This window comes from Bacillus rossius, chromosome 2 (assembly GCF_032445375.1).
Source record: "Bacillus rossius redtenbacheri isolate Brsri chromosome 2, Brsri_v3, whole genome shotgun sequence".
Taxonomy (NCBI): domain Eukaryota; kingdom Metazoa; phylum Arthropoda; class Insecta; order Phasmatodea; family Bacillidae; genus Bacillus; species Bacillus rossius.
The window spans coordinates 57,485,953-57,512,738 of NC_086331.1; the positions used below are offsets into that span (position 1 = coordinate 57,485,953).

The 26,786-nt window shown below is 36.7% G+C and overlaps 1 protein-coding gene across 3 annotated transcripts in view; it reads right to left on the minus strand.

Annotated features, from left to right (window-relative positions):
- The window catches only part of LOC134529305 (max-binding protein MNT-like), a 233,690-nt gene extending 211,727 nt beyond the window's left edge, over positions 1-21,963 (minus strand). For 2 of the 3 annotated variants that reach the window (XM_063363214.1, XM_063363216.1), the window contains exon 1: positions 21,499-21,937. In XM_063363214.1, coding sequence (XP_063219284.1) covers positions 21,499-21,595 — 97 coding nt within the window. In that variant the 5' untranslated portion in view covers positions 21,596-21,937. Of the gene's footprint in view, positions 1-21,498 lie in introns of all 3 variants that reach the window. The other variant, XM_063363213.1, reaches the window with a different exon arrangement.
- Positions 21,964-26,786: the final 4,823 nt, after the last annotated feature.

Sequence of the window (26,786 nt, forward strand, 5' to 3'; positions counted from 1 at the left end):
TGGTAAAGGAGGAATCATTGGGATTTCCTTAAAGCCAGAAACTCTAAAAACCTGGGCTTTAAGTCTACATATATATTGTCAGTTATAAAATTCCTTGTTTGATATGGCTGAAGGTACTAAGGATGTAATTCAAGTGTCGCACAAAGAGGAAGGAAAGAGAAGAGTGTTGAGTGATAAAACAAATTGAGAAGGTATTCGACAGAAACTAGAGTTGTGCATCAATCCTCTTAATGCAACACAACATGCGGATGGACTGTTAAATATAGTGAGTGGAAAAGTTGCTAGAGCAAAGGTGAATATAGATTATTCTCTAGAAATTGGACTTGCACAGATGAAAGAGTTCGAAAAAGGTTAACCTGAAAATTTTCACAAGACAATTGCAAAGAAAGTGGTTTCCATGGCTGATAAAAAAAAATGTGTTGTGAAAAATTCAAAAGGCATACCAGATCCTAACGTTATATATTCAAGGATTATTGGAATATAGGAAAGTTCTCATGAATTAGATATTGGCAAAACACTTGATCATGAGCTTTCACATGTTTCAACATCAATGTTTACTGAGGAAGGAGAAATGCGCATAGGTAAAGCAAAATCAATGCTTAAAAAAGTGTTACAAGTAAGTGTGTCCACTAGAACGATACCCAAACTGGATATAATCATTATAGATGGAATGGCTCTTTTGTGGACTGTTCACTGGCCAAACCAAGGGACAGTCACAATACTTAACTCAAATCTCAAGCATCTACTTAATTAAAGTTGGATAGAAGTGGTGTACCTAATATTTGATCGGTACTATTGTAACCTGAGTACCTGCGTACACATGCAAAGGTTAGTGCCCCTGACTTGTCAATGAATACCACCTGCGCAACAGTGAGCGCGCGGCCGTTCAAACGCTGCGGCAGGAGGTCAGCCGTCGTTGGACGAGTTCGTGCGCCTTCGGCTGCGCGCGGATCTGGACAGAATGGGAAGTTGGGCTGGCTTCCCCCAAATAGATGAGACTGTTCTTCTTCCAGCTCGTCAAGGAAGTCAGCGCGTATAAAAGGGCATGCGCCAAGTCCACCAGAGAGCAGAACAACTGGGACATCAGCAGGCAGGCTGCCACGCTGCTTCGACACCGCTCGCCGGCCTACACCGTCAAAATGCCACGGAGTTGCTGCCGCAGAAGACTTTGACTGGGTGAGACCTCTTCAAGTTGTAAACCGGAATTTAGACAGTTAAGATGAAGCGTCGCTGTATTTGGCATAAAATTCTTCAGAGTGGTTATTAACTAAATTCAAAGGTCCAACGACTAGGCCAAGAGGACGCGCGATAGCAACCTCCGTGAGGGCTGAGCGAGCTGGTGTAGTGAAACTATCACGACCCGATCACGTCACTTAAAAACTATACGGACTTTAACTCTCCACATCATGTAATGAAGAATCGTAGCCATAACGACCCAAAGATAGTACGTACGGCATGACTATTTGCGGACACAAGGGACGACACGCACGATAAGAATTACGTGTTACGGAAGCAATGTGTAGGGGGCTTCACGTGGTAGCGGCGGAATAAAAACATAAAACTGATTGTATAGACATAGTCTCGTGCTATGTTACGTTGTAATAACGTGGGTGTTGTTAATATTAACCAAGGGTTGTGTGCTATGATAAGGTTAAAGAAATAAATGTAAACACCTGTAAAGTACAACGTACATGGACTAAGGACCTGGAGTTAATGTTAAGAGAATTAGTTATTAAGGTTATGAATGTTTGGTGTGACTAACACTTTGTAGTTTTCAAGCCTCTGCAGTTTAGATTGACGGCGTACTGGTTGTAGGCTGTGACAAGCTCACACCTCGACAGAATTAAGGCTATTGTTTTTACATGTTTCATAATTATTCACAGAGTGTTAATTCGTCTGTCTTGTGTTGTAGTGGGATCATGTATCAGCCGTTCGATATCACAAGGACCCGGCTTATTTACGACACATGTAAGTTTGAGATTCAATGAAATACTTGTTTGTGTTATTGGGCTTGTTAATAAATTATCATTGGAATGAATTTTACTTGGCAAATCATTTCACAAAGATGTGATAAACAAACTTGTCATAACTGGCTTGGACAAAACACCTTATCAAATACCTCCTGGTGGTGTCATCCAGAATCGAGAGGATTTGTACACAGCACACGAAGAAGGTGACACAATTATCATTCAGCAAATTATAGTAGTTTCAAGAGAGAACCCTAAAGTCATATCCATTGTATCAGATGACACTGATGTATTTGTTCTTCTATTGCATTACTATCAACAGTACAATGTCTCCGCTTGCGTGTTAATGGAATCACCAGTACAAGAAAGGACTGTTGTGGATATTGGAGAAACAGTAAAAAAAACATTCTTCAATCATTTCAGAACTTTTAGCTGCTCATGCACTTTCGTGATCTGACACTGTGGCGTACTGCTTTGGGATAGGTAAAGGCAAAGTTGTAAAGGTACTTCGATCAGGGTTATCGCTCTCCTTGCTTGGAGATGAGAGAGCAGAAATGAATAATGTTACAGATCAGGCAACAAGCTTTATATCGGCGTGCTATGGTCAACGTGGATATAAAACAATGTCAGAAACCCGTGTAACAGTTTGGGCGAGCAAAGCTAGTACAGGTTCTGTCACTGCTCCAAACCTTCGTACACTTCCCCCAACTGCTGCATCATTTCTTGAAAATGTAAAACGCTCACATTTTCAAGCTTGTATCTGGCGATCAGCAACCAAACCTGAACATACAACCTTAGATCCAGTAGAATATGGCTGGTCAAAGGATGTGGCAAACAAATCACTCATTCCTGTTGCAGTTCCAAACGGGATTGCTTACGCCCCTGAATCTATTTTGAAGCTGGTGAAATGTAGCTGTACAAAACTGACTCCTTGCAAATATTCAAAGTGTAGTTGCTATTCTTCAAGACTTACTTGCACATTATTCTGTGCCTGCAGAGATTTGGAATGCAATAACCCGTCTTAAGTTATTGTAAGAATATACTTGCGTAGTATATATGTTTTAATGGTCTTATAGTGTTAATATGTATTTGTTAATTTCTTTGTTGTGAGAATACTTTTAGGTATATGACCGATGAAATATCTAAGTTATTTAAATAATGTTCAATAATTCAATATCCTGTTCATTAATGTAATATCTGAAAGACATAAAATGTTTGTAAGAATATTATTAAGTATATCACTAATGATTATTTTTTTGAGCTTTAGAATTTATGAATCACACATTTTCAAGTTTCTTCCCCTTTCTGACGTACACCTGAAATATGATGTACAGCCAAGTATCAAGTATGGAGCCACTAAACATGTTTATTTATACAAAAAAAATTAACACAAATATAAATTGAGGAATTACGAAATTGTGCACATTTATTTTCGCAAATATGTTGCTTATCTGCTAATTTTTTTTTTTACACAGTGTATAGGCTATTTCGATTCAGTGCCCCTAAAACATATACTTTGATACCAAATTTGACATACATATAATTTGATTACATTTTCTGAACATATTACACCCTATTGGCTAACATTTTGAATATATTAAAATGCTCAACAGATAGCGGATGTCACCCAGCATTTTCTGTTACAAGACACTTATATCTTTCATTTGACACCTAAAACCAAACTATAGACTCTAAATTTCACTTCATGCAAAAAACGGCCAATTTCTGCCGGACTATACTTCCATATGGGATCTACAGATCAAAAACTGAATAAATAAACAAATAAATCCTCTGATACAATCCTTCATAAAGATTAACTCTTATCGCTATATTTACTGATCAATAAAGAAAAATATTTGTCGAATATACTGCTTTGAAACTAATGGAACAGGATTTATGTTTCACTAATACATAAAACATTTCTTGTAATTATTTTGACACACTCTCAGCTAACATTAATTGGCTGAAAATAATAAAGAAAGATAATCAATGCAAACAAATTTAATTTTTCTGTAATACTTTAGCTGTGAAGTTATATTTGGATGAAACTTTATTCAAAGAATGGCAGGTTTCATTAATGTTTATTATAATGAGATTTTTTCTCGCAGTAATTGAATATTAAAAATGTGAATCAGTTTCAACTAGGAATGCCCTACACATAACTGAAATGAATGATAAAAACATATAACAACGTTAATGCATAGCTCTTACTATAACAAATTTCTTTAACTGGAGAGAACTCAGCTTCACCAAAAACTGTTTTCAAAGTAAAGTAGAGACCCGTAAAATTTTGTGGATTAAGTGTGGATTAATCTGGCGTCAGAATACAATTAAATGTCTTACATGTGCTCAACACATGTTTGCTTTTCCTTTGGCTGATTACTTAACCTAGTTAATCAGCACTACCTGATTTTCTTTCCTCTCTGCTAGCTGGGCATCACAGAGGGGTAGCCAAATAACTGCCGCCCAATAATAATGAAGTCAGTGGAAAAGTATAAATGTTTGCATTCTAGCTTGCAACCAAATTAATGCACAAAATTTACGTATCTCTACTTATAAGCCTATCCAGACTGAAAATACTGGCTGTGATTTGATTCACTCTTTTAATTTTCCGTCCCTGTTTCAGGTAAAAGGTTAAACAGTTTAAGATTTGGTAACCAACCTTGTTTTGTCTAATCGGGCCATTTGTCAGTCCGCATTGGCTTGTAAATCATAAAAGACAAACTATAAAAATGTCTATGTTCACATATTATATAGCTCTACAAAACTGATTTAAGGTTAGGAACGCTGCATTTGCAAAATGAGTATCAAAGAAATTTCAAAGGAATAGGCCAGCTACATAAGTTGTTGAGAGCTCGTCAAACATAACTTTACCATGGTTATAGCCAATATATAACTAAAACGCTGTTGATTTTTATACTGAAAAGCAGAGACAGTACTCTGTAATTTTTTTTGTTAATCGAACTGAAATATTCATGTACACAAAATTACAGATATTTGTCAATTTGTAAATTTACACAAAAGCAAGTGTATCGCTGCAAATCTGGGATTGGATTCATGCCCGGGCATTTATGATTTGGGTTGTCCCAGTACCTTAATTAGTTAAAGTTATTTGTAAACTTTTCCCTGAATAGCTTTCCAGTACTAACTGCGCACACACAAAAGCACAATAAAAAATTATGAAGTCCAATTGCTGAATATTTTTATCTTTCCCAAGGGTTAAAAAATGTACGCTTGTACAAAAGTCAGCCGAAATTTTAAATTATATTGCAATATTCATAAGCACGACATAAAATATCAAGCTTTGTTTCCAAAAATGCAAATCATATATTCAAAAATAACCACAGGAATGTGTTGTACAAATTTACTATATTTTCTCTTGTAATATTACAAAATATTTCTTGGCTACTGATTTCCAAAGGAATTTTGTGTAAAAATCCTAAAAAATCCTGCTCTATACGATGCCCAATGAATATTCCGGCTGTCCCGGGCTTCTAGTGCTGTAACTCTGCTGAGTGGGTGTGGCTCGCCTAACGGTCCACCCCCAGCTAGGCACGCGCCTGTTCTCCTCAATGGGACACAGAGCTGGCAACATTGGATGAACACATGATCATGCCTTCGACCCACTCGCTGACACGGTCATATCTCTGTCTGCAATATCTCTCTCTCTCTCTCTCTCTCAGCTCCAACCGAGCACTATCTGGTGACCATGATTCACAACTGCGACCTTGAAGCTTGCCTTTAACCAGAGGGACAGACCTGTTCCGGCCAGCCTGAAGAATGTGAGAGGTAAGATGAGCTGGGGTATGAAGCAGTGACAAAATGAATTGGTGGGGGAAACCAGAATACCCTGAGAAAACCCAGCCCATGGCAAAAAAAATTCCTAAACATTATCTACAATTTTGGCTGAAACAGTTTTTGATGAGATGAACTATTACTGCAACTTGTTAAAAACAAGGGTTTGAAATTTAAAAAAAAATAACTTAATACTTCCTAACTATATACACTATCAAATTTGTTCAAACACATTTTAAACCTTGGTCCGTAAAATATTTTTATACGACACCTTTATAGCACAAGGGATGACATGTACATGAATGTAAAAAAATTAATAACTACCTTGGTAGGCTTACTAAGCTGTTCCAGAGGTTTCTAGAATGTCCCAGATTTTTCTAGAATATTCCAGCAGTTACCACAATATTCAGAAATAAATAGGTTTTTCTGAATCTCCGCCTGCAAGTTGTGCCCAAAGGGATAATTTTATTTATTTTTTTTATATGAGGCTTCCAAGCGAATTTGCTGTCCAATGTTGTTTTGTTACCAACTCATTATTGTTTAACAATATGGTATGCTTTTTATTCTTTTTTATTTAAAATTTAAGCTATTTGGAGTGTTTAAAGCAGATTTGAGAGATTTTTGTTTTTAAGAATTATGGGTCATTCCATATGAAATCAACCAGAGGCCTTAACCTTTACACCTTAGATTTTCATGTTTTTTTGTATATTGGTAATATCAACTAAATACATTATAAATATATTTTTTCTAAAAAAAAATTTTGAGTAGTTTTTTTGTATAAATTTTTGAAAATTGCAAAAATAGCCCTTTTTAGCAATGTTTTGGATCACTAAAATACTTGTAGGTTTCCAACTAATGGTGCTAGAAGGCTGTTTGACAGCTCATTTTAAAGGTCATTGAATGGGCTTTAATTTGATATGCAACATGACCAACTTTGGAAAAAAAAAAAAATTTTTATTTGTTTTCAAAATTTTAATATTGAATTTCTAAAAAACACCATTTTCGATTTTTTTTTAAAAAAAAGTATGTTATTCCTACATATATTGGTTAGATTTATGCCAAATTTCAAGGTGGAGAATCAATGGGATCATGAGTAAATAAAAATGAGAAGTTTAGTAGATGCTTAAGGGGGCATGGTAGATAAATAAATGCTTTAAGCGTCAGTTGGACGTTATTGGTTTTTGGAAGACAACATTGAAAAACTGCAAAACAACAATCCTACATAATGTTATTTGCCAACTTTATTAGCAGACGTCCTAAAAAGACAATTCTCGAGCGTTGTTTCTTCCGCAGCAATTAAATGTTCGAAATTACCAAGGCAGAAGTTTTGGCTTCAAGTAATCTTCAGTTTTTAATTAATGCATTTAGCTCTGGTTTAGATACCATGCCGCCTTAAGAAATAGTTGCAGCAAGGAAGAGTAGCATAATTTTACATAAAATTTTGACTTAGTAAAGTATTCAAATTTTATTTTTATAGACTAAAAATTTTTGACAAATTATAAAACACGGATAACAAATCTTACCTTACATTCATCCAGTGTTCTTTGATTAAACATTTGATCAATATGATAATACAAAGCACGTGATCTTGCTGAACAGATGTAGCCTAAGTTCAAAGCACATGATCTTGCTGAAAGGATGTAGCTTAACCCTTTCCTGCCTAGAAATGTAAAAAAATTGAATTTTGTAATTTTTATTTTATTTTTATATTTAAGTAGGCATAAAAGGAGGCCATAATTTTTTCCAAATTTTTTTATTTATATTTAATATATTTTTTAATGATGGGACTTTTAAGTCCTGACAGGCATTTATCATATGTCCAGCTCAACAAACAAAAAAAAGGGCGCTCCAGACTGGTGCAGTGCTGCCGTTTTAGTGCTGCAACCTCTTGGCTGTCAACCGAACTTCTTTGAAAACTAGCAGAGCGGAGCTATACAGGGACCCAGAGGTCCCGACAGGCAGCATGTGGTTTCAAACATGCACACACTATTTCTATGGAGCTTCAAACATTGTGGGACTCACAAGTACCGCCAGGCAGGAAAGGGTTAAGTTATAACTGACAAAACATATAATTGCTCTTGAAAAAACTATGTTTAGTATATATTTAATTATTTACAGTTTTCACTTAGGTTGTGGCATACTTCATTCAAGCAGGTGTGATGTCTCTACAATCTCTTTTTTAGTGAGTGTAAAAGTTCTCCCAGTTGCTGTACAAGGTTCAACCTTTTTAAGCAGATCTTCAGTTCTAATGTCTAGTATATCGGCTCTTGGTGTTGGATAAAAAAAAGGAAGCAGCAGGTCCTTTGATGTAGCCCAAGTTAAAAGCACATGATCTTGCTGAAAGGATGTAGCCTAAGTTATAACTGACAAAACATGTTACTGTGAAATACGATAACTTTTGGTGGCTTGCATGTATATTGGCAAAAAATAATGAGAATAATGAGGTTAAAGTCATTTTTTTACATCCCAAAGGACCTGCTGCTTCCTTTTTTTGTTATCCAACACCAAGAGCCGATATACTAGACATTAGAACTGAAGATCTGCTTAAAAAGGTTGAACCTTGTACAGCAACTGGGAGAACTTTTACACTCACTAAAAAAGAGATTGTAGAGACATCACACCTGCTTGAACGAAGTATGCCACAACCTAAGTGAAAACTGTAAATAATTAAATATATACTAAACATAGTTTTTTCATGAGCAATTATATGTTTTGTCAGTTATAACTTAAGCTACATCCTTTCAGCAAGATCATGTGCTTTGAACTTAGGCTACATCTGTTCAGCAAGATCACGTGCTTTGTATTATCATATTGATCAAATGTTTAATCAAAGAACACTGGATGAATGTAAGGTAAGATTTGTTATCCGTGTTTTATAATTTGTCAAAAATTTTTAGTCTATAAAAATAAAATTTGAATACTTTACTAAGTCAAAATTTTATGTAAAATTATGCTACTCTTCCTTGCTGCAACTATTTCTTAAGGCGGCATGGTATCTAAACCAGAGCTAAATGCATTAATTAAAAACTGAAGATTACTTGAAGCCAAAACTTCTGCCTTGGTAATTTCGAACATTTAATTGCTGCGGAAGAAACAACGCTCGAGAATTGTCTTTTTAGGACGTCTGCTAATAAAGTTGGCAAATAACATTATGTAGGATTGTTGTTTTGCAGTTTTTCAATGTTGTCTTCCAAAAACCAATAACGTCCAACTGACGCTTAAAGCATTTATTTATCTACCATGCCCCCTTAAGCATCTACTAAACTTCTCATTTTTATTTACTCATGATCCCATTGATTCTCCACCTTGAAATTTGGCATAAATCTAACCAATATATGTAGGAATAACATACTTTTTTTAAAAAAAAATCGAAAATGGTGTTTTTTAGAAATTCAATATTAAAATTTTTGAAAACAAATAAAAAACATTTTTTTTCCAAAGTTGGTCATGTTACATATCAAATTGAAGCCCATTCAATGACCTTTAAAATGAGCTGTCAAACAGCCTTCTAGCACCATTAGTTGGAAACCTACAAGTATTTGAGTGATCCAAAACATTGCTAAAAAGGGCTATTTTTGCAATTTTCAAAAATTTATACAAAAAAAACTACTCAAAATTTTTTTTTAGAAAAAATATATTTATAATGTATTTAGTTGATATTACCAATATACAAAAAATCATATAAATCTGAAACATGAAGTTTCTAAATTAATTTTTCTTTGGTTGATTTGATATGGAATGACTCTTATGTTGGAATTATCCGCAAAGGATTCCTTAGTGAACCCCAATATATTATTGCTTGGATATCAGAATTTATGGTGAGGAACCAATCATTCAGTACATGCTGAATGGACACAATATGCTTCCTGTCACTAAAATAAGACTCCAACTATTTGTTTATATTTTCTACTATTCCCAGTTCAATTAATTTATTCAACACTATAATGTGATAAAACTTGTCCAAAGGCTTTAGATAAATCTACGAAAATCCCAAATGATTCTTCATCTGTATTATGTTGCCTTGAATAAGTATATTTACTATGAAAATGGAAGAATATGTGTAGTAGTATAAATAAGATCATACAAGTAATGTTCAATTTGGTTTTGTATCAGTTATCAGCATTAGACTACTACGAAAATATTAAATGCATTTATAAGTTCTTCAAATATGCTACAATTAAGGTAAATGTACCAATAGTCATCACGCTAAGAAGAGTTTTAGAAAAAAAATTGTGTACATAACCTCGTAGATGTATTACTGCCCCTACATGTTTGTTTTTAACCTCAAACTTTACTCTACAATGCTATCCAACACTCTTCGATAAAAACAAATTATTTTTGTAGATTTATAATTTTGAAAAAAAGTGTGATTTCGAGCCAGTAGTCGTCATGCAAATTTTCATGTTTGCCAGTGTTCGTCACATGTTTGTGCCAGTAGTCGTCATGTGCGATTTCGGCGGCATTAGTTTTAATTCATAGATCCAGAATGATAGTATTGTACTATTTGGGCTTCAAATTTTATTTGGTACTATATTTTAAACATCAAAATGGCAATTCATAAAGATCGTTTAGTAATATAATGAATAATCCTCATTAAATTTTGAATTCACTTACAGCACTCACGGAACAAAGAGGGACAGCAAAACTAACATGAAAATAAGTAAAGCTACAATAAATGAAACATGTTTTAATTATACCAACTCTTGCATGCTAACATTGAAAAAATATAATTATAGCCATATTAAGACAATTTAAACATATCAAAAGTAAAAAGTAAATATGCCTATTGTACCTATATAACATTATGCTTAAAAAACGTAATTACGAATGATAGTACATTACAAAAATATATTGCTCCAACTACGACAATTTATGCTCATCAGTTATTGAAAACACCACTATAGTAAAAAAAAATACATACACACACACACACACACATACATACATACATATATATATATATATATATATATATATATATATATACACATACACACACACACACACACACATACATATCTCAAAAGTTCGTAAAATTTACATTTGTAATATTACAATGACTTTAGAAAACATTAGAAAACAATTACTTATTCAAACAAAATAATAGTTGTTTCTACAACAATAATATATCATTTTAGGGTTGTCTTTTTTTTATTTACCTAAACAGTATAATTAAAGAGAGAAACTAAATTCAACTATTTTAGATGTATATTGTACGGAAAAAAAAAACACTTTAAGCACAACTTATATCTCAGCACAAAAATCTAGAAACATCTTACAGTACGTAGTTATTTACATTTCAATTAAAGCAATTTACAGCTGATTTTAGATTGTTACTAAAAATCAAAAGAATGTCATTTAAAACACATCTGAAAACTTAGCACAAAAATCCAGAAATATCTTACAGTGAATCAATTGTCACATTTCAAACACATCAACGGGAGCACTGAAAATGTACCTCAATCTGGCTTCTTGCTGCACCATTAGTGGTGAAGGTAGAATACAGTGAACTTGGCACACATTAATGTACGAGACATCATCATCTTTTGCTACAAAAGTCTTTTTGGAACTATCTGTAGACTTCATACTCATTACCCTTGAAGTTCAGTTCCTTCTACCTTTTGTATGATGCATACATATCTGTATTTAGTTAATTTTCGTTTCACTCCCTGAAATGTGACGAGGGCAAAGAATCCTGGTCGCAAGTTATCTTTGTTTGGCTCTTGAACATCAAGAATGCCATCTTCACTGGATTCGCTGCACTCGCCTGATGATTCTAGACATGGAGGATCATCTTCTGATGATGTGTCCTGTTGGGATGATCTCTGAGCCTGAGCTGTAGCGGCCATCATAACTTTTTCCATCTTCTTCCGATTTCTTTCAGCAATCCTCTCTTCCTTTTTTTGTTGTGCTTCCTTCTTTTTTTCTTCTTTTCGCATATAATATTCTTGCCATAGTTTTGAACTTGCCACTGTCGGGATTTTTTCTCTTGGTGCTCTTTTACTTTTCTTATGTTGAGGCCCAGGCCAAAATAAAGAGCGCTTGAAAGGAGAGGAGATTATCTTCCCACTTGGAGTCACAGCAGGCAATGGACCTGAAGAAACAGAAGGGCCATGTGCATCAACAGATGTTGTGACTGCCTGATCAATAGTTACTGATGACATTGAAGGACCGGGTTCAGCAACAATTGTTACAACTGTCTGATCAACCTGTAATGGTAACACTGAAGAAGACTCATTAGATTTTGTAGCTGCATTTTCAACATGTTCTGGCAAGACTGAAGGACCAGGTGAAATAAAAGGTGTGGTTGCCTGATAAATATGCATTGGTGAGACTGAAGGATCAGGTACATTATCAGATGAACCTGTTTGAGCATCAAGTGTCAAAGAAAGAAGTGAACTTCCTGCTGCTATGCGATCTTCAAGTGGTGGTGTGTTAGAAGTGGTATTTTGCTGGTCATCTTCGTTCGTAAGATTTTGTAGATACTTCCAAAATTGGAATAAGGAAGTATCCTCAACCTCGCAACCTCACCAAGCCAGACATCTTCAGTTTCTTTAAACTGATGTAATTTCTCTGCTCCTAGGAAAGTTTCTAGGTGCTGTGAAACTGAACTAGTAGATTCCAACTGCGATGCTTTTGGAATCACCTTAGTGACAGCAGCTTTTGGAATCACTTTAGTGGCATTAATTGCTGAAGCATCCCATGGTAACAGCCCACATGCTCGAAAAGCACTTTCCAAGTGTTTTGGCTGTATGCATTTGTTGATGGTGTCGTCTAGCAATTTCGCAAAGTCTTTCTTTTTCAGAGTTATGTCTTCGTTGTTTGAGATTCTTTCTATTCTCCATTCGCAGGGCCAAGAGCACAATTTTTCCTCGAAATAGTTGATTTAGTGACCACAAATGAAAAAAAAAGTGACTTATTTAGTGACTTTCACTCGTACTCACAGACATTTATATTACAACACAAAAACAAAATTAGTACATGTTATTTCAATGTATGTACCAATCATGAATATACTGGCTCTAAATTTTAAAAATAATTACAAATAGCAAAATAAAACCAAATTTACTTTGGCATAAAATAAGATGTACCCAAATATTGAACATTTGAAACATTTAATTACAACAAATAAGTGATGTACAGGGCTGTATTAAGTTCATGGAGAAATACAATTTTGTTAAGTTTTACACTTTCACATTGTTTACACAGTAAAATATTTACATTAGGGCTGCGAAAGTTCATCACTTAAATTAAATATTTGTAAGGAGCTTGTTTGTTTTCTTGTAGAGTTCATTTTGTAAACTAGAAACTCTCTTTGAAAGCAGTTGTTCTTCGTTTTTGACTAACTGTGCTCCTTCGTACATCGCCTGTGCCAGGCTTACTTCCTGAACATCAACAGGAGTCTTAGACAAAGCTTTTTTTAGCCTATTATTGGCCTCTTCGTGCATTTTTTCCCAAGTACATATCTTTTTTCAGTTTATGACATTTGTTGGCTTCATCCAGTTTTTTCTTCAATTCTTCAACATTTAGCTTCATTTTTTCACTTCTTTTCTGGATTTTTCTTCTGCTTCTCTTTTCTTCCTCTCATCTTCAACCTTAATCCTCTCAGAGTCTTCTTTTCTTTTCTTCTCCTCAAGGTAAAGCTTGTAGCTCTTATGGGCATTAACAGCAGAATTAATAAGTTGCTTGGTGATGGGAACATTCACAGGATTATTTCCATACACTCTAAGACCATCAATGGTGTTTAACCTGGCATTGAGAGTTCTTTCACTCATTGATGCTCGATCTTCAGTCAGAATTTTTGAAGAAAGGGAAAACCCCCTTTCAACATCAGCACTGCCATGAGAAATGCTTAGACTAATTTTCACAACTTTCTGCACAGTAGGATACTTTTCAGCACCGACAGCATTCTTCAACTGAAAGATACTTCTCCAAAAATGGTCGATTCTCTGCCCTGGACTGAAGTTTGTCATTTCTCTTTCTCTTTTCAACAATCTCCATTCGTCTAAAAGGAGGTCAACATTAATCTCCCCTGGTAAAACTCTTGCTATTTCTGCTATGGACTGCAAACTCTTTGGCTTTAAAACCTGCTCAGGCTGGAAACAGCTGAAGTGTTTCAACATTTTGTGGAACTTACCAACCAAATAATTTCCAGCTGTTGCATAGTGTTTCTGTACACTGAATTTAAACTCCAATCTGTCTCTTTCATTTACACTACTAAGTGCTTCCTCCACAGTGTGTCCACACTGAATGTCAGTGGCATTTTGGAGATTTTCTTTATCAAACACATTGTTTGAAATATCAATATCATTTTCAAAAGCTGTCTCCCAATACTGTACGACAGTAAGAGAGGTGTTTTCTTTCTATACAAAATTGATTATAAACATATTTTTAGTTCTTGTGTAATGTAGCAATTACTAAAGCTGTGATTTTGTGGGTGGTGAGTCAGTGCCCTATACATAACTAACCTTTACTTTTTCAGATAATATATTTTTGTCATTGGTATCAGTAAATCATTCGCCGAGCAGAGAACGTTTTTTGGAAAAACAAAAATTGTATGCATTCAATATCAGTTACTAAATACTAACTTACTATTCTTTAAGTAGGCTAATATATAATCCTGCTCAGTTATTACTAGCATAAGAAGTAACCAATTCTGTGAATATTTTTATCAGATGTATACAGATACTAAATAAAATTAAATTATATTTCCTGCTGGGCTTCATTTACAAAACACAAACTTCACTGTCATTTATACCAGTTATGACTGTTGACTGTTTCATTATAATATATTCCCACCATAAATTTTGCCACAATAGTCGAGCATCTAGCATCTCATCGTTAAAATTTGTGCCGGACATCTAGCAGCGTTAATGCTGAACTCACGTGACATCTATTCCTTTTCATACACTACGCGAGTTGGTTACACATAAGTTTTAAAAACTAATCATTTAAAATCCTGTACATTATATAAACATTTATGTCCAAAGTATTGTTCATGATACCAAAAATATATTGTGTACAAAAAAATAACCTCTGCACAGTTCTTAGAAATACTGCATTTTTAAAATGTGTTAATTAAATTATATAACGTAATAATTTTTTGAGAAAAATATTTTTTTACATACTATTTACAAAATTCAGAGCTTTCTTTATATGTAATATCCTGGACTTTTTTTTTACATTCAATACCATTTACAGGATAAATAATTTCCCAAGTGCCTGTAAAACTATGGATCACTAGCTGCAGTACCCGGCGTTGCCCGTGCTCAACACAGGGTGAAGGGTACCTTTATTGAAATCAGATGTAGACAGTAAATTGTCTTCTTGATTTGAATGTCAAGTGTGCAAAATAATTTATATCACTGGTAGAACCCGGTAGACGTTGTTCTGCCAGTATTTAGTTATTTACCTCTATATATCTAAAAATTTGTGGTCTGTATGTAATGTAGACTCTATAAAGTACTTTAGATTACTTATATGGAAAAGATTCCATTATACTAATGCTCGGCATGTGTTGCAATGCCTCATTCAGTTTTGTTTTGTAATATGTTTGAAGTAGTTACACATATACAATCATCTATCCATCTCTCTACATATATATCTTTTTCTCTATCTACATGTATATCTATGTTTCTCTCTATCTCTATTTATCTTTCTATATCTACATATATACATCTATACCTCCCACCATCTCTATCTCTCCTATATACCAATCACTATATAGCTCTATACACCTATATATCTCTTTATCTAACTCCATTTCATTCCCTAAACTTAGTTCTATCTCAACCTATCTCTCTGTCTCTCTCAACCTCACTCTATATCTATCACTCTATCTCTCTCTCTTTTATATTTAATTAAATTGTGTCATGCGTGCGCACTCATACAACGAAAACTGACGAACTGCCGCTATATAATATGAAATAAACACATTTATTGAAACGACTCTCGGGCTACCTACTGTATATATCACACATGAACTGAAATGTCTGTGTTTGTATTTTATTCAGTTCAATTCTGTGAATTATCGCTGTTTATATTTCATTCAGTTCAATTCTGTAATACACTGAAAACACAATAACTACTGCTGCTAAACTATAAGAAATACACACATTTTTTTAAACGATTCGTGCTCAAACTATTGTTCTACCTTCTCAGAAACCTTCACGGGCATGCGCATAACAACTCACCAAAATTTCACGGCAATCGGATGAATGGTATAGGAACACATACGACACAAACAAAAGAAAATTCAAGACGTGACAAACGCATCAAACGATGGCAAGTTTAAAATTCAAGGCAACTCTATCTATTTAGGAAGTTAAGAACTGAACTGCTATTAGCGCCGTCAGTTCGCTAGCCGCCGCGAGCTCCACTAAGCGGGCTGGTCTCACCAAGGAGAAGGATATTAATTTGCCAGACCTTACTATGTATGGCATACTATGGCTTACTATGTGTGGCAGACATAGAGAAATGAAACTCACTCACTATTTGTATGTCTATGACCTATGATTTTTTCTGTTATAAAATTAAATTATCACACTTTCAATCCAATATGGAGGGAATTTCACATGAATATGTAGCCTATGTGTTAATCCAGGTTATAAACTATCTGTGTGCCAAATTTCAATCAAATCCGTTCAGCCGTTTTTGCGTGATTGAGTAACAAACATCCATCCATCCATACTTACAAACTTTCGCGTTTATAATATTAGTAGGACAGCCTAAAGGTAAATGTTGAAAGTAGCTACTGATAGCAAATAATTTAAAAATAAACTAAATATTTTTTTTTTGAATATGGAATTAATACTAAGTTATTTTAAAGTGTGACAATGTGAAACTTCCACCAGTTTTATTTCTGTAATTTATATACCTTTGTTTTCTTTGTATTATTGTATAGGTAATTATTTATAATTTCAGCAATATGTAGTACACATTCTGAAAAATTATGCTAGTGATAACATGAATATTTTAAAAATGCTTTTACCGTATTTTAAACCTAACTGACCAAACCTGAACAAACCTTTCTCCTTGTAATGATCACCAACTTACATCTGTAAAAGCCAAGGTTTTCACACATCTAGGTGATCATAACTAAAGCAACAGGTTATGTTTGGTTCAGACAGCAAAATTAAAAATTATGTGAAATCATTTTTATAATCCATAAAGATATTTAAAATATTTTTTTTAAAAATAACTAACAATCACAAAGTATCATACAGAATCTACCATGTACATACCAAGCTATTAAATAATTCTTTACAGGTAAAAATAATATGTAGGCTAATATTTTGATTAACCCTTTGGCAAATAACGCTGCCCTATTAATTTCAAGTGCAGATAAAATTGTTTTATTGATCTTACTAACAGGGTGTCTACCAGATCTAGTAAATGAAATTCCCTGATTTTTCCAGGTTTTCCAGGTCTAAAATTGAAATTTTCCAGGTTTTCCTTAACACAATTACGACATTCCACGAAACTGAAAAAACTACATAACAGTACATTGATGGGTTTCAAAGTATTTCAACTCACTTAAATTAGTAAAAAAAATACCTTCTTCCAGACGTGGCCAAAGTGACTCAATTGATGGCAAATAAAACATGCTGCTACAAATATTTCACACACTTACTTTTGCAAAAACATAAGTAAAAGGAAGCTCCCATCAATTTCGCTCACTCAACTTTTGCGTCTATTGCACTTACTTCAGAACGAGCCAAATCCAACACTAGAGCCTTCTTCAACTGCAATGCCTTGATCTCCTCTTCAACTCTTCTTTTTCTGCCTTCTTCTTGTCTGTAGCTTCTTTTTCTTTTTGTTTTGTTTGCAGGGTTTCCTTACGCCTACAACTATCATTTCTTACATACTGTAACATGGACTTTGTGATATCAACATGCTCTACACCTCCAGAACGTTGAACAAAGTCATACATCTGTCTTTGTGCGATCAGTATTTCTTCCTGCAAGTTTTCAGTCAGCAGACTAGAATTCACTGAAAATCCTCTTTCCAATAATGCATTTCCATGGGAAAGTACCAACATCATCCTCACAAACTTTAGAAGGCCTGTTTTGGCAGCTACTGTATGTGCCTTAAGAATGAGCATCCACACGTGATCAAGGCGCCAGTCTTCTCGAGAAAAAGACGAGAACAGTGCTTCAGAATCTTGCAAGGAACATACCAACTGATATGATCACTCAATGTTATTAGCTTCTTGTCCTTATAGCCACTTGTTTTGAAGACAACATTCTAAACTGTAATTCACACGCTGTTTCCTTACACCCGAATTTAAAGCCACAGACGGACATAAGCAGGAAATTCCCTTGGTAAGTTTGTACTTCAGGGGACTTTTGTCTTGAAGTTTTTTTACCATAACCTTTAGACAAGTCCTAACATCATTTTTCAGTAACAGGACAGACTTTACTGGTACTTTCTCTTTCTTGATGGCATGGCGTACTGCATAACCCAACTTGATATTGTTAGCAGTCAATAGATTTTCCTGGTTATCTACATCCAATCAAGATACATTGCGTTTCTCCCTAAAGCTCTTCAGTACCTCTGGTTTCAAAAACTTTCCTGCCAAAGCTAATAAAATGTCTACCAGTGAATCAGAGAAAAGGTGCCATGGGTGCTTCACTTTGGAACATTGTGAGAAATAATACAAGCTCTGATGCCAAAGAGTAGAAGAATGTCAATTTTACTTCTAGAAGATTATCTTCAAGAGCACTTTTCACTACACTGAAAGACACAGATGAAATAGAAACTTCACTAACAAATTTCTTTAGGTGGGGTAACGTTTTCATGGCATGCTCAGCAACTGCAGTATTCCATCTGATTGCACAAAATTTCTTGGAAAAAAGCTCTGATCCAGTTTTTCTAATGCAGGTACATGCATAAACAAATAGTAACTGTGCCTGAAAAAACTAACAACGTCCAATTGTATAGCAGAAATTCCAGTTTTGAAAGCACCATGGACCGTATGAAGCCCACAGCTACCAATTTCTATCAATGATGGCAAATCTTCACCAAAAGTGTCTGTGATATGTATTTTCAAAGCTAACAAAAATGCCCAGTTTGCATTGAGGGCATCCATAGATACTTAAAATTAAATGCACCTGTCGGTATAATCCGAACGTGGGAAGCACATGCTGCAGTACGTATGTTAGCAGGATAACAGACCAGCTTGAACCAGTTTGTATCACGTGATTTAACGCCACTTTTGAATCCGATGGTAAATAAAAGAAAATGGACATGGGTACTGTTCGTTATTTTCCATTCAAAAATAAAAAAATGGGACGCGATAGACTTGATGCTACGTCAATGCAAGCAGATCAATAAACAAAAAAGTATTGCCAACTACAACCTACCAAACAAAAATTCCCTGATAATTTAAAAAAATTACCTAATTTTTCCCTGATTATTCCCTGATTTTTCCAGGTTTTCCAGGGTCAGTAGACACCCTGTACTAAGTTCTAATCAGGCACTAGTAAAATCTACCATAATTTGTGTTGTCAGAAAAGAAAAAAATTGTTGCCAATTGTTCCAACTATAAGAAATAACTTTGTGTAACTAAAATTAATGAAACTGTACTTGCTAATTGTTAGAGTTACAGCCTATTAGCATTGATCGAGCAATATTAAAGGTGTTTTAAATATGTCTTTATATTATTGTATTACGAATGCTTATGTTGTTTATTCCATGTGCTTTGTTATCAATTATAAGATTTCTGTTTTGAATTAGAACCATTACACAGAGTGTAGGCCTACATGTCAATTTGTTTGTCACAAATATTTGAAAATTCTGTTCATCTTTTGATGATTGTGAGAGAGGTTATGTTAGGCAATGGTGCATTTTGTAATGATTTTATAGTGCAGCTATGGTGAATGTATATGATAGGTACTGCACATTTATTTTAATATTTCAATGAATTTATGATACATTGAATTTTTTTTCCATGGGCAATGTTCAGTTTTTTTGCATTGTATTTTTTATGGTACAGTTATGCTAGTTTTCTGCAAAGAGTATTTTTTGAAGTGATTTTTTTTCAAGGATGGTAGGCATTTGCACTTCTAGGTGATCATAAATAAAATAAAAGGTTGGTTAGGTTAATTAAATAAATATTAGGTTAAGTCATTGTTTAAACAGTTAAATTCTTAGAAAAATTTAAACCAAAGTTTCCACAAGGTTAGGTTTTCGCAAATCTAGATAATCATAACTGAAGTAAAAGTTTCGTTAGACAAGGTTGTCACATTTAAAGTACATTATGAATTAATTATAATCAAATATATTCATTTTCGCAGAATAAAAAGGATTCTGAAAAACTCGGTCGAGGAAAATAATATGGTTTAGAAAAATAAAACAGAGTGGGTAAGCCTCAATGCTGAGGTCGTGAGAAATTGCTTATAAGTCTGCAAAAACTTGGGTAAAGTTCTTACATCACAAATTTTCAGCAAATAAAATAATAAAATTTGAAAATGGTGGTTTTTCAATACTACTGAAGTTCCTCTATTTACCTTTATAACAGCTTTTGCAAAATACAATAGTTTAAGAGAAATTATGTACCATTGTAGGTTACATTAGGTAGTATGTGTAGTGACATGGCCACCACCATTGGGAAACCTAAGATTCACACCAGTCCATTCTAAGGCCCAAACAGTTCCGAACTTCACCAAAGTTTGCCTCTTGTTCGTGCAATTTTTATTTATGTACCTTCCACTGTGTCACAACATCCAAATACTAAATATACACATTCTTATATATGAGATCACAAGATCAGCAATGCAATTAAAGTAAAAAATAGTGGCAGCTTCGTCGATGCACAGGTAGGTATTTTAATGTAACCTATAAATTGTAGTATCTGAGAAACCTGTGGAAATTTATCAATGCTATTTTCAAGGTCAAACAAGGTTGGTCTGTGGTACTGAAAATACAATTTTCGGAAGTTTATCGTTTTATTTACGGAAAATTTGGAATGTAATAATTTAATCAAAATGAGTTTTAGCCAGATGAAAACTAGTAAACACTGACACAAAATTATTACATTTGCTGTAACATTATTGCTACAGTTATTTTAATAATTTTGCAATCAATGTTTTTCTCATTTTTAATGGCTTTTACCCCACAATTCCTCTCGACCTCATGGCACTACTCGCAATCGAGTAGGAATTGTATGCTCTTTTCGAGAAAAAAAAAGGGAACCCAACCAATGCTAATATATAAAATTTTTGGAATTGTTTTTCTTTTCCCAAGGAAAAGCTGGCTGGCAATTTAGGAAATAACCATGCTATTTTTTCCACACCCCTCCTAGATAGTTAGGTACCTGGAAATTTGTATTCATAGAAAAGCCATTCTCAACAAAAACTACCTAATTCATTATCCTTTGCTCTCGTGAAGGGTTGCAGAGCAGAGGTTTTACAACATTTGCCAACAAAAGGTAATAATGACTATATGAGCCCCATTTGGTACTGTAATATCAGTTAATTTGCTACAAGAATAATTTCAATATTTTTTTAACAGCAAAAAAAAATGAGGGAGTTTTAAGTTAATGTTAATTTATTATAATGGAGTAATTTTTAATCCTTAATAGGCCTACACCAAAAAAAATTTAAATACCAATAAAAAAAAAAGAACTCTGTAAATAACTAATACTTATGTCTTTCAGATTTTTGTTAGAAAAGCTGTAAATTGCTAGGACTAAAAACGGTTAGTACAAAAGTTTAATGCAACATATATGACTCACCACGTGAATTATTCAGGGGCGAAGTCTGCAACAGGTCTCGCTGCGCATCTTGTTGTTCAACAAACCAGGCAGCCGCCAGCAGCGTTTCCAAGCTCATCGTCCGTCCATTACATGGCAACCGCACTCAATTACGAAATGTCACGTAAACAATACAAGAACAGTCATTATTTTATCGCTTCACCGATCTCAATCCAGCTACTGCTAAATCGATGTCAAATCTACATGCGTCCATGCGTTTAGGCCGTTTAGGGGACCCTCAGAAGAAATGCCTTAAAGGCCGAGTTCCTAAATTTTTCATTAGTTTTGATCAACAATTACATTGTTTAGAAACCGTACAGATCATTTGAAGTTAATGAGATGTTTTTTCCACAAGTTTACAACGCTAAAATATTTCGATTCTTGCCAACTCCATTTTAAATCATGTGATACCATATCACAAGGCTATGTTGATTTATTATTATTATTTTGCAAAGCATTTGGCTGCTTTCCTATTTATAGTGTCAACGTTGAAACTAATGAATAATAGTAAACAATTTAGGAAAATATATTGGCCAACCAGTTTTTAGTGATGGGAAACTTACTTTAAAATAAACTGAAAGTCATCAATTGTGATTAAAATTTAGTTTTCATTTAAATACCAATGCAACTGTGCTGTTGACAAATTATGTTATAGTGTTTGTATTGGGTGAAGTAATTTATGCGACAGTTACTGGAGGGTAGATGATATAATTGGTATGGTCGGTAAAAAGGTTATAGAGTATTTTGCTAGAAACAGGGGCCCAATTTTGGCGCTGTTAGAATAATTCCGCTAAGGAATGACTGATTTCCGATAGAGATTTGCTGAACCCTATTCTCGAACACTTGCTAGTGGATTCTTGTTTCAGATTGATGTCACAAACTGTGGGAATTATTCCTACACCTCTTTGGCTGACGGAATAGCAATTCCGCTAGAGATTTGAGAGTTTGTTGTTCTTTGGAACTTTGATTTGTTTAATAGAGGCTCTGTTGTAGTTCTAAAATACTTTAAAACTGTGTCGTGTCCTGCTTCTGCCCTCGGCCTCCTCTCTCTGCAACCAACATGGCCGCCTCGCAAAGAAAGCCGTATCCCAAAAGGCTTCTCTACACCAGCTGTGGGATATAGGCTACGAGTGGTGCCGCAAACATACCATAGATGGCAGCAAGCATTTTTGGACGTTTATAACAGTGCATATGGATTTATTAATGACTGTATATTATAAAATGTGTCTAAGTGCTATGTATGTTATAAGTAAATAATATCCTGGTGTGTGAATTACTGGGGAGGGCACAGGATGACCCGTATTCTGTATTGGGGAAAATATGTCACTCGTATCAGTGATAAGTGTAGGGAGGAGATCTATATAAGCTAGGTACACATTTTACCTAGCTAGACTTAACATAATTAAAACATTTAATGCCCACACATGTGTTACACCACATGTTAAGGCATGACATCCAAACTTCCCCTGCGACCGAAGCGGTCGCAGTACGGCTCCACGGACACCCCTATCCTCTCACCCTCGTGTCCCTCTACCTACCCCCACAACACCCTTTCCCCACCGCTGACATTGTGGCCCTCGGGCGGCTCGACGTACACGTGGTGCTGGCCGGGGACTACAATGCCACCCACCCATTCTGGGGCTGTGTTACCGCCAACAGGCGGGGCAGCTCCCTCCGACAGCTCCTCCGGACGTCCCATCTCTCCCTCAACGCCCCGCCCACCCCCACTCTTTACCCGGCCCAACAGAACCGGCACCCAAGCATCATAGACTTCGCTCTCTCATCACACCTCCCCGTCATTACTGACCTCCACACCCTCACCTCCGGCACCTCCGACCACATCCCAGTCATTGGCTCTCTCCACTACCTCCCCCACACTGACCCCCACCTCCCCCGATTTGACTTCCCAAAGGCTGACTGGCGAGCCTTTCGTACCACCCTCTCCCACTCTCTTGACCTAACAGTCTCCTTCAACTCCCCTGCCGATGTTGACGCTCACACCACCACACTCACCCAGGCCATTTCGGCAGCTGCCCACTCCCACATCCCCATGGCTTCCCCCCGATCCCTCATCACCCCCTTCCACCCACACATACGTGAGGCCTTGTCCCTGAGGAACCGCTTCCGCGCGCGCTGGCAGGCCACCAGGTCCCCGATCAGCAGGAGAATTTACATCCTGCTGCGGGGCTGGTGCCGTCGGTTGGCGAGGGAGTGGAAAGCCCAACAGGAGACAAAGCGCCTCGCCGCCCTCTCCTCCTCCACAGGCTCTCTCTGGGCCTACCTCCGAAAACTAAAAGCCACCCCTACCACCATCCCACCCATCACCACTCCCACAGGAGTGGCGGAAACTGCCCAGGAGAAATCCGAAGCAGTGGCCGCCTACCTCCAAACCACCTTCACACCTGCCATCAACACCTCCCTGTCGTCTGACTCGTCAGACGATGAGGCTCACCACCTTTCCCGCCACACCACACTCCCCATCACACCAGAGACTCCACCATTCCCCCTGGTCACACCAAAGGAGCTGCAGTCCATCATCTCCCACTTCCGACTCAATGCAGCCCCGGGCTCTGACTCCATTCCGACCCCTCTCCTGCGCTACCTACCTCGAAAAGCCCTAGTCCTCCTCACCAAAATCATCAATGCCATGTTCCTCCTCTGCTACTTCCCATCCTCATGGAAGAATGCCATCATCTGCCCCATCCCCAAACCAGCCAAACCACCCACCCTCCCCTCCTCCTACCGGCCCATCTCCCTCCTTCCCATCCTCTCCAAAGTGGCTGAGAAGGCCATACTTCAACGCCTACTCCCCATCATCAATGACCACCACCTCCTCCCAAATCACCAGTTTGGCTTCCGCCCACACCATTCCACCTCCCACGCCATCGCCCGGGTGGAGCTCCTGGTGGTCCAAGGATTCTCCAGGCGGCAACACACGGGCATGGTGCTCCTGGACCTCGCCAAAGCATTTGATTCGGTCCCACATGCCCAATTGATCCACCGACTCTCTGCCACCAACATCCCCCCACACCTTATCCGACTCCTCTGCTCCTTCCTGGAGGACCGCTCCTTCCAGGTCCGAGTAGAGGGCCAACTCTCCCAACCACGACCCATCCAAGCCGGTGTCCCACAAGGAGCCATCCTGAGCCCCCTTCTTTTCACCCTCCACATCGCCGACCTCACCCCTCCCCCAGGCACCTACCTGGTCCAGTATGCAGACGACACCTGCATACTGGCCTCCTCCATTTCAGAACAAATGCTCGGCGACCGTCTGAGCCGCGGTCTTACCTCCCTCTCAACCCAGTTCCATGCACACGGCATCGGGCTCAACCCCACCAAAACGGACGCCATCCTCTTCTCCCGCTATCACCCCCACCATGACCGACCACCTCGCATCGCCAACCACATCATTCCATGGTCCCCCACTGTTTGCTACCTAGGTATCACCCTCGACCAAAATTTCACCTTACTCCCGCACCTGGAATCCATACGCTCCAAAGCCCGTGCAGTCATGGGGCAACTAGCCCCAGTCCTTCGACCAAACTCAGGCACCTCACTCCCTAACCGCATCACTGTATACAGATCCCACGTCATATCCCATCTCACCTATGCATGCCCAACCTGGGCACACTCCTCCCTCTTCAATCTCCGACCGATCACCCGCACCTTCTTCCTCGGCACCCGTCTCATCCTTGGCCTCCCACGCGCCACCAACCGACAACACCTCCTCGACCAAACTGGACTCCCCCACATCCACAACACCATCTCCTCTGCCACAGAAAAATTCTTGAGAAACTGTTCCACCAACCTGAACCCCCTCATCCGACAAATGGCAGAACCTCCCCCCACAGCCCCACACCCCAGACGCCCCCTCTTTTCCACCACACACCTCCTCCCGGGTGACGCCTCAGACGGAGATGAAGCTGCCGATGCTGGAGGGGTCGGCGGATAACATCGGTGGCCCGCACGTCTACCGGTAACACTGCCCCACGAAGCACCACCTGCCGCCACCCTACCCGCAACAGTACCGCCAACCACACCACCCGATAAAATCACCGCATCAACAAGGTTGGGCCGAGCCAAACGGCTCAACCTCGCAACGAGAACAACATCCTTTCCAGCACAGCATCAGACCATCACACATCACAAAACATCATCTCCAAGGACTTTTAGTCGGAAGGGATATTGTAAATATGTATATATGTAATTCTTTTGTTTTTCTTTTTTGTACCAATCAAGTGTCACCCTCCATGTATATTATGTATTACCAAGTGATCCTAATAAAGGACGCGAATTTTTTGGCAGGGTGGACCCCCTGGGGGGGTCCCCCATTTAAAAAAAAAAAAAAAAAGGCATGTTAGCCCGTGCAACATGCATTATAGACTTGCGCATAATAGTTTGCATCTGGGAGCGCTCCTTTTAGTTCGCAGCTCCTTGGCGAACTAGGTCGCTCTTTTAGTTCGTCTGCTCCCATCTCGAATTCAAAGAAGACAGGTCACAGATAGTTCGTTCGCTTTGCTACTGCTACTGCAGGCGATCTTCTTTGCATGTTATAATAGTTATTATTTATAATCATCAGTGTTGTGAACGCCTAGATTATTATCCTTTTTTGGGTTATTATACATCAAATGAGTAAATAAAACAATAATTTACATAATTGGGTAAAATGGTGTATATAACAGTTCTGTTTTTATTCTTCACTTAACATACGCTATAATCGAAAAATTTTAATTTATAAAAGGATTAATTTTATAGCTAGTTTAAAAAATATTATTTATGAAATGTGTTTATTTTAGTGAATAAAATACAGTTTTATAAATATACAAATATTTTTCTTAAGAAATAATCAACAAAAAATGCGTTATTATGTACAGGCCACAAAATTACGTAAATTATTAAGAAAAAAAAACCCATTACTCTTCTAATTTGTTACCTTACAATTAGACATAGAAATACTAATAAAAACTCTTAAGTAAAATTGTATGCTAGCATTGCTTAACAATGTGTATGTTCATGTTCATTAGGACCTATATATAATTCACTAAATTTAGCAAGTTCGACATCACTTAACATACATTATAATCGAACAATTTTAATTTCTAAAAGAATTTATTTATTAGCTAGTTTAAGAAATATTATTTATGAAATGTGTTTATTTTAGTAAATAAAATACCGTTTTAGGCCTATAAAAATACAAATTTTAATTTTTTTTTAAGTTTTAGAAATAATCAACAAAAACTTGTTTGTAAAATCGCTTTTCGGACGAAAGT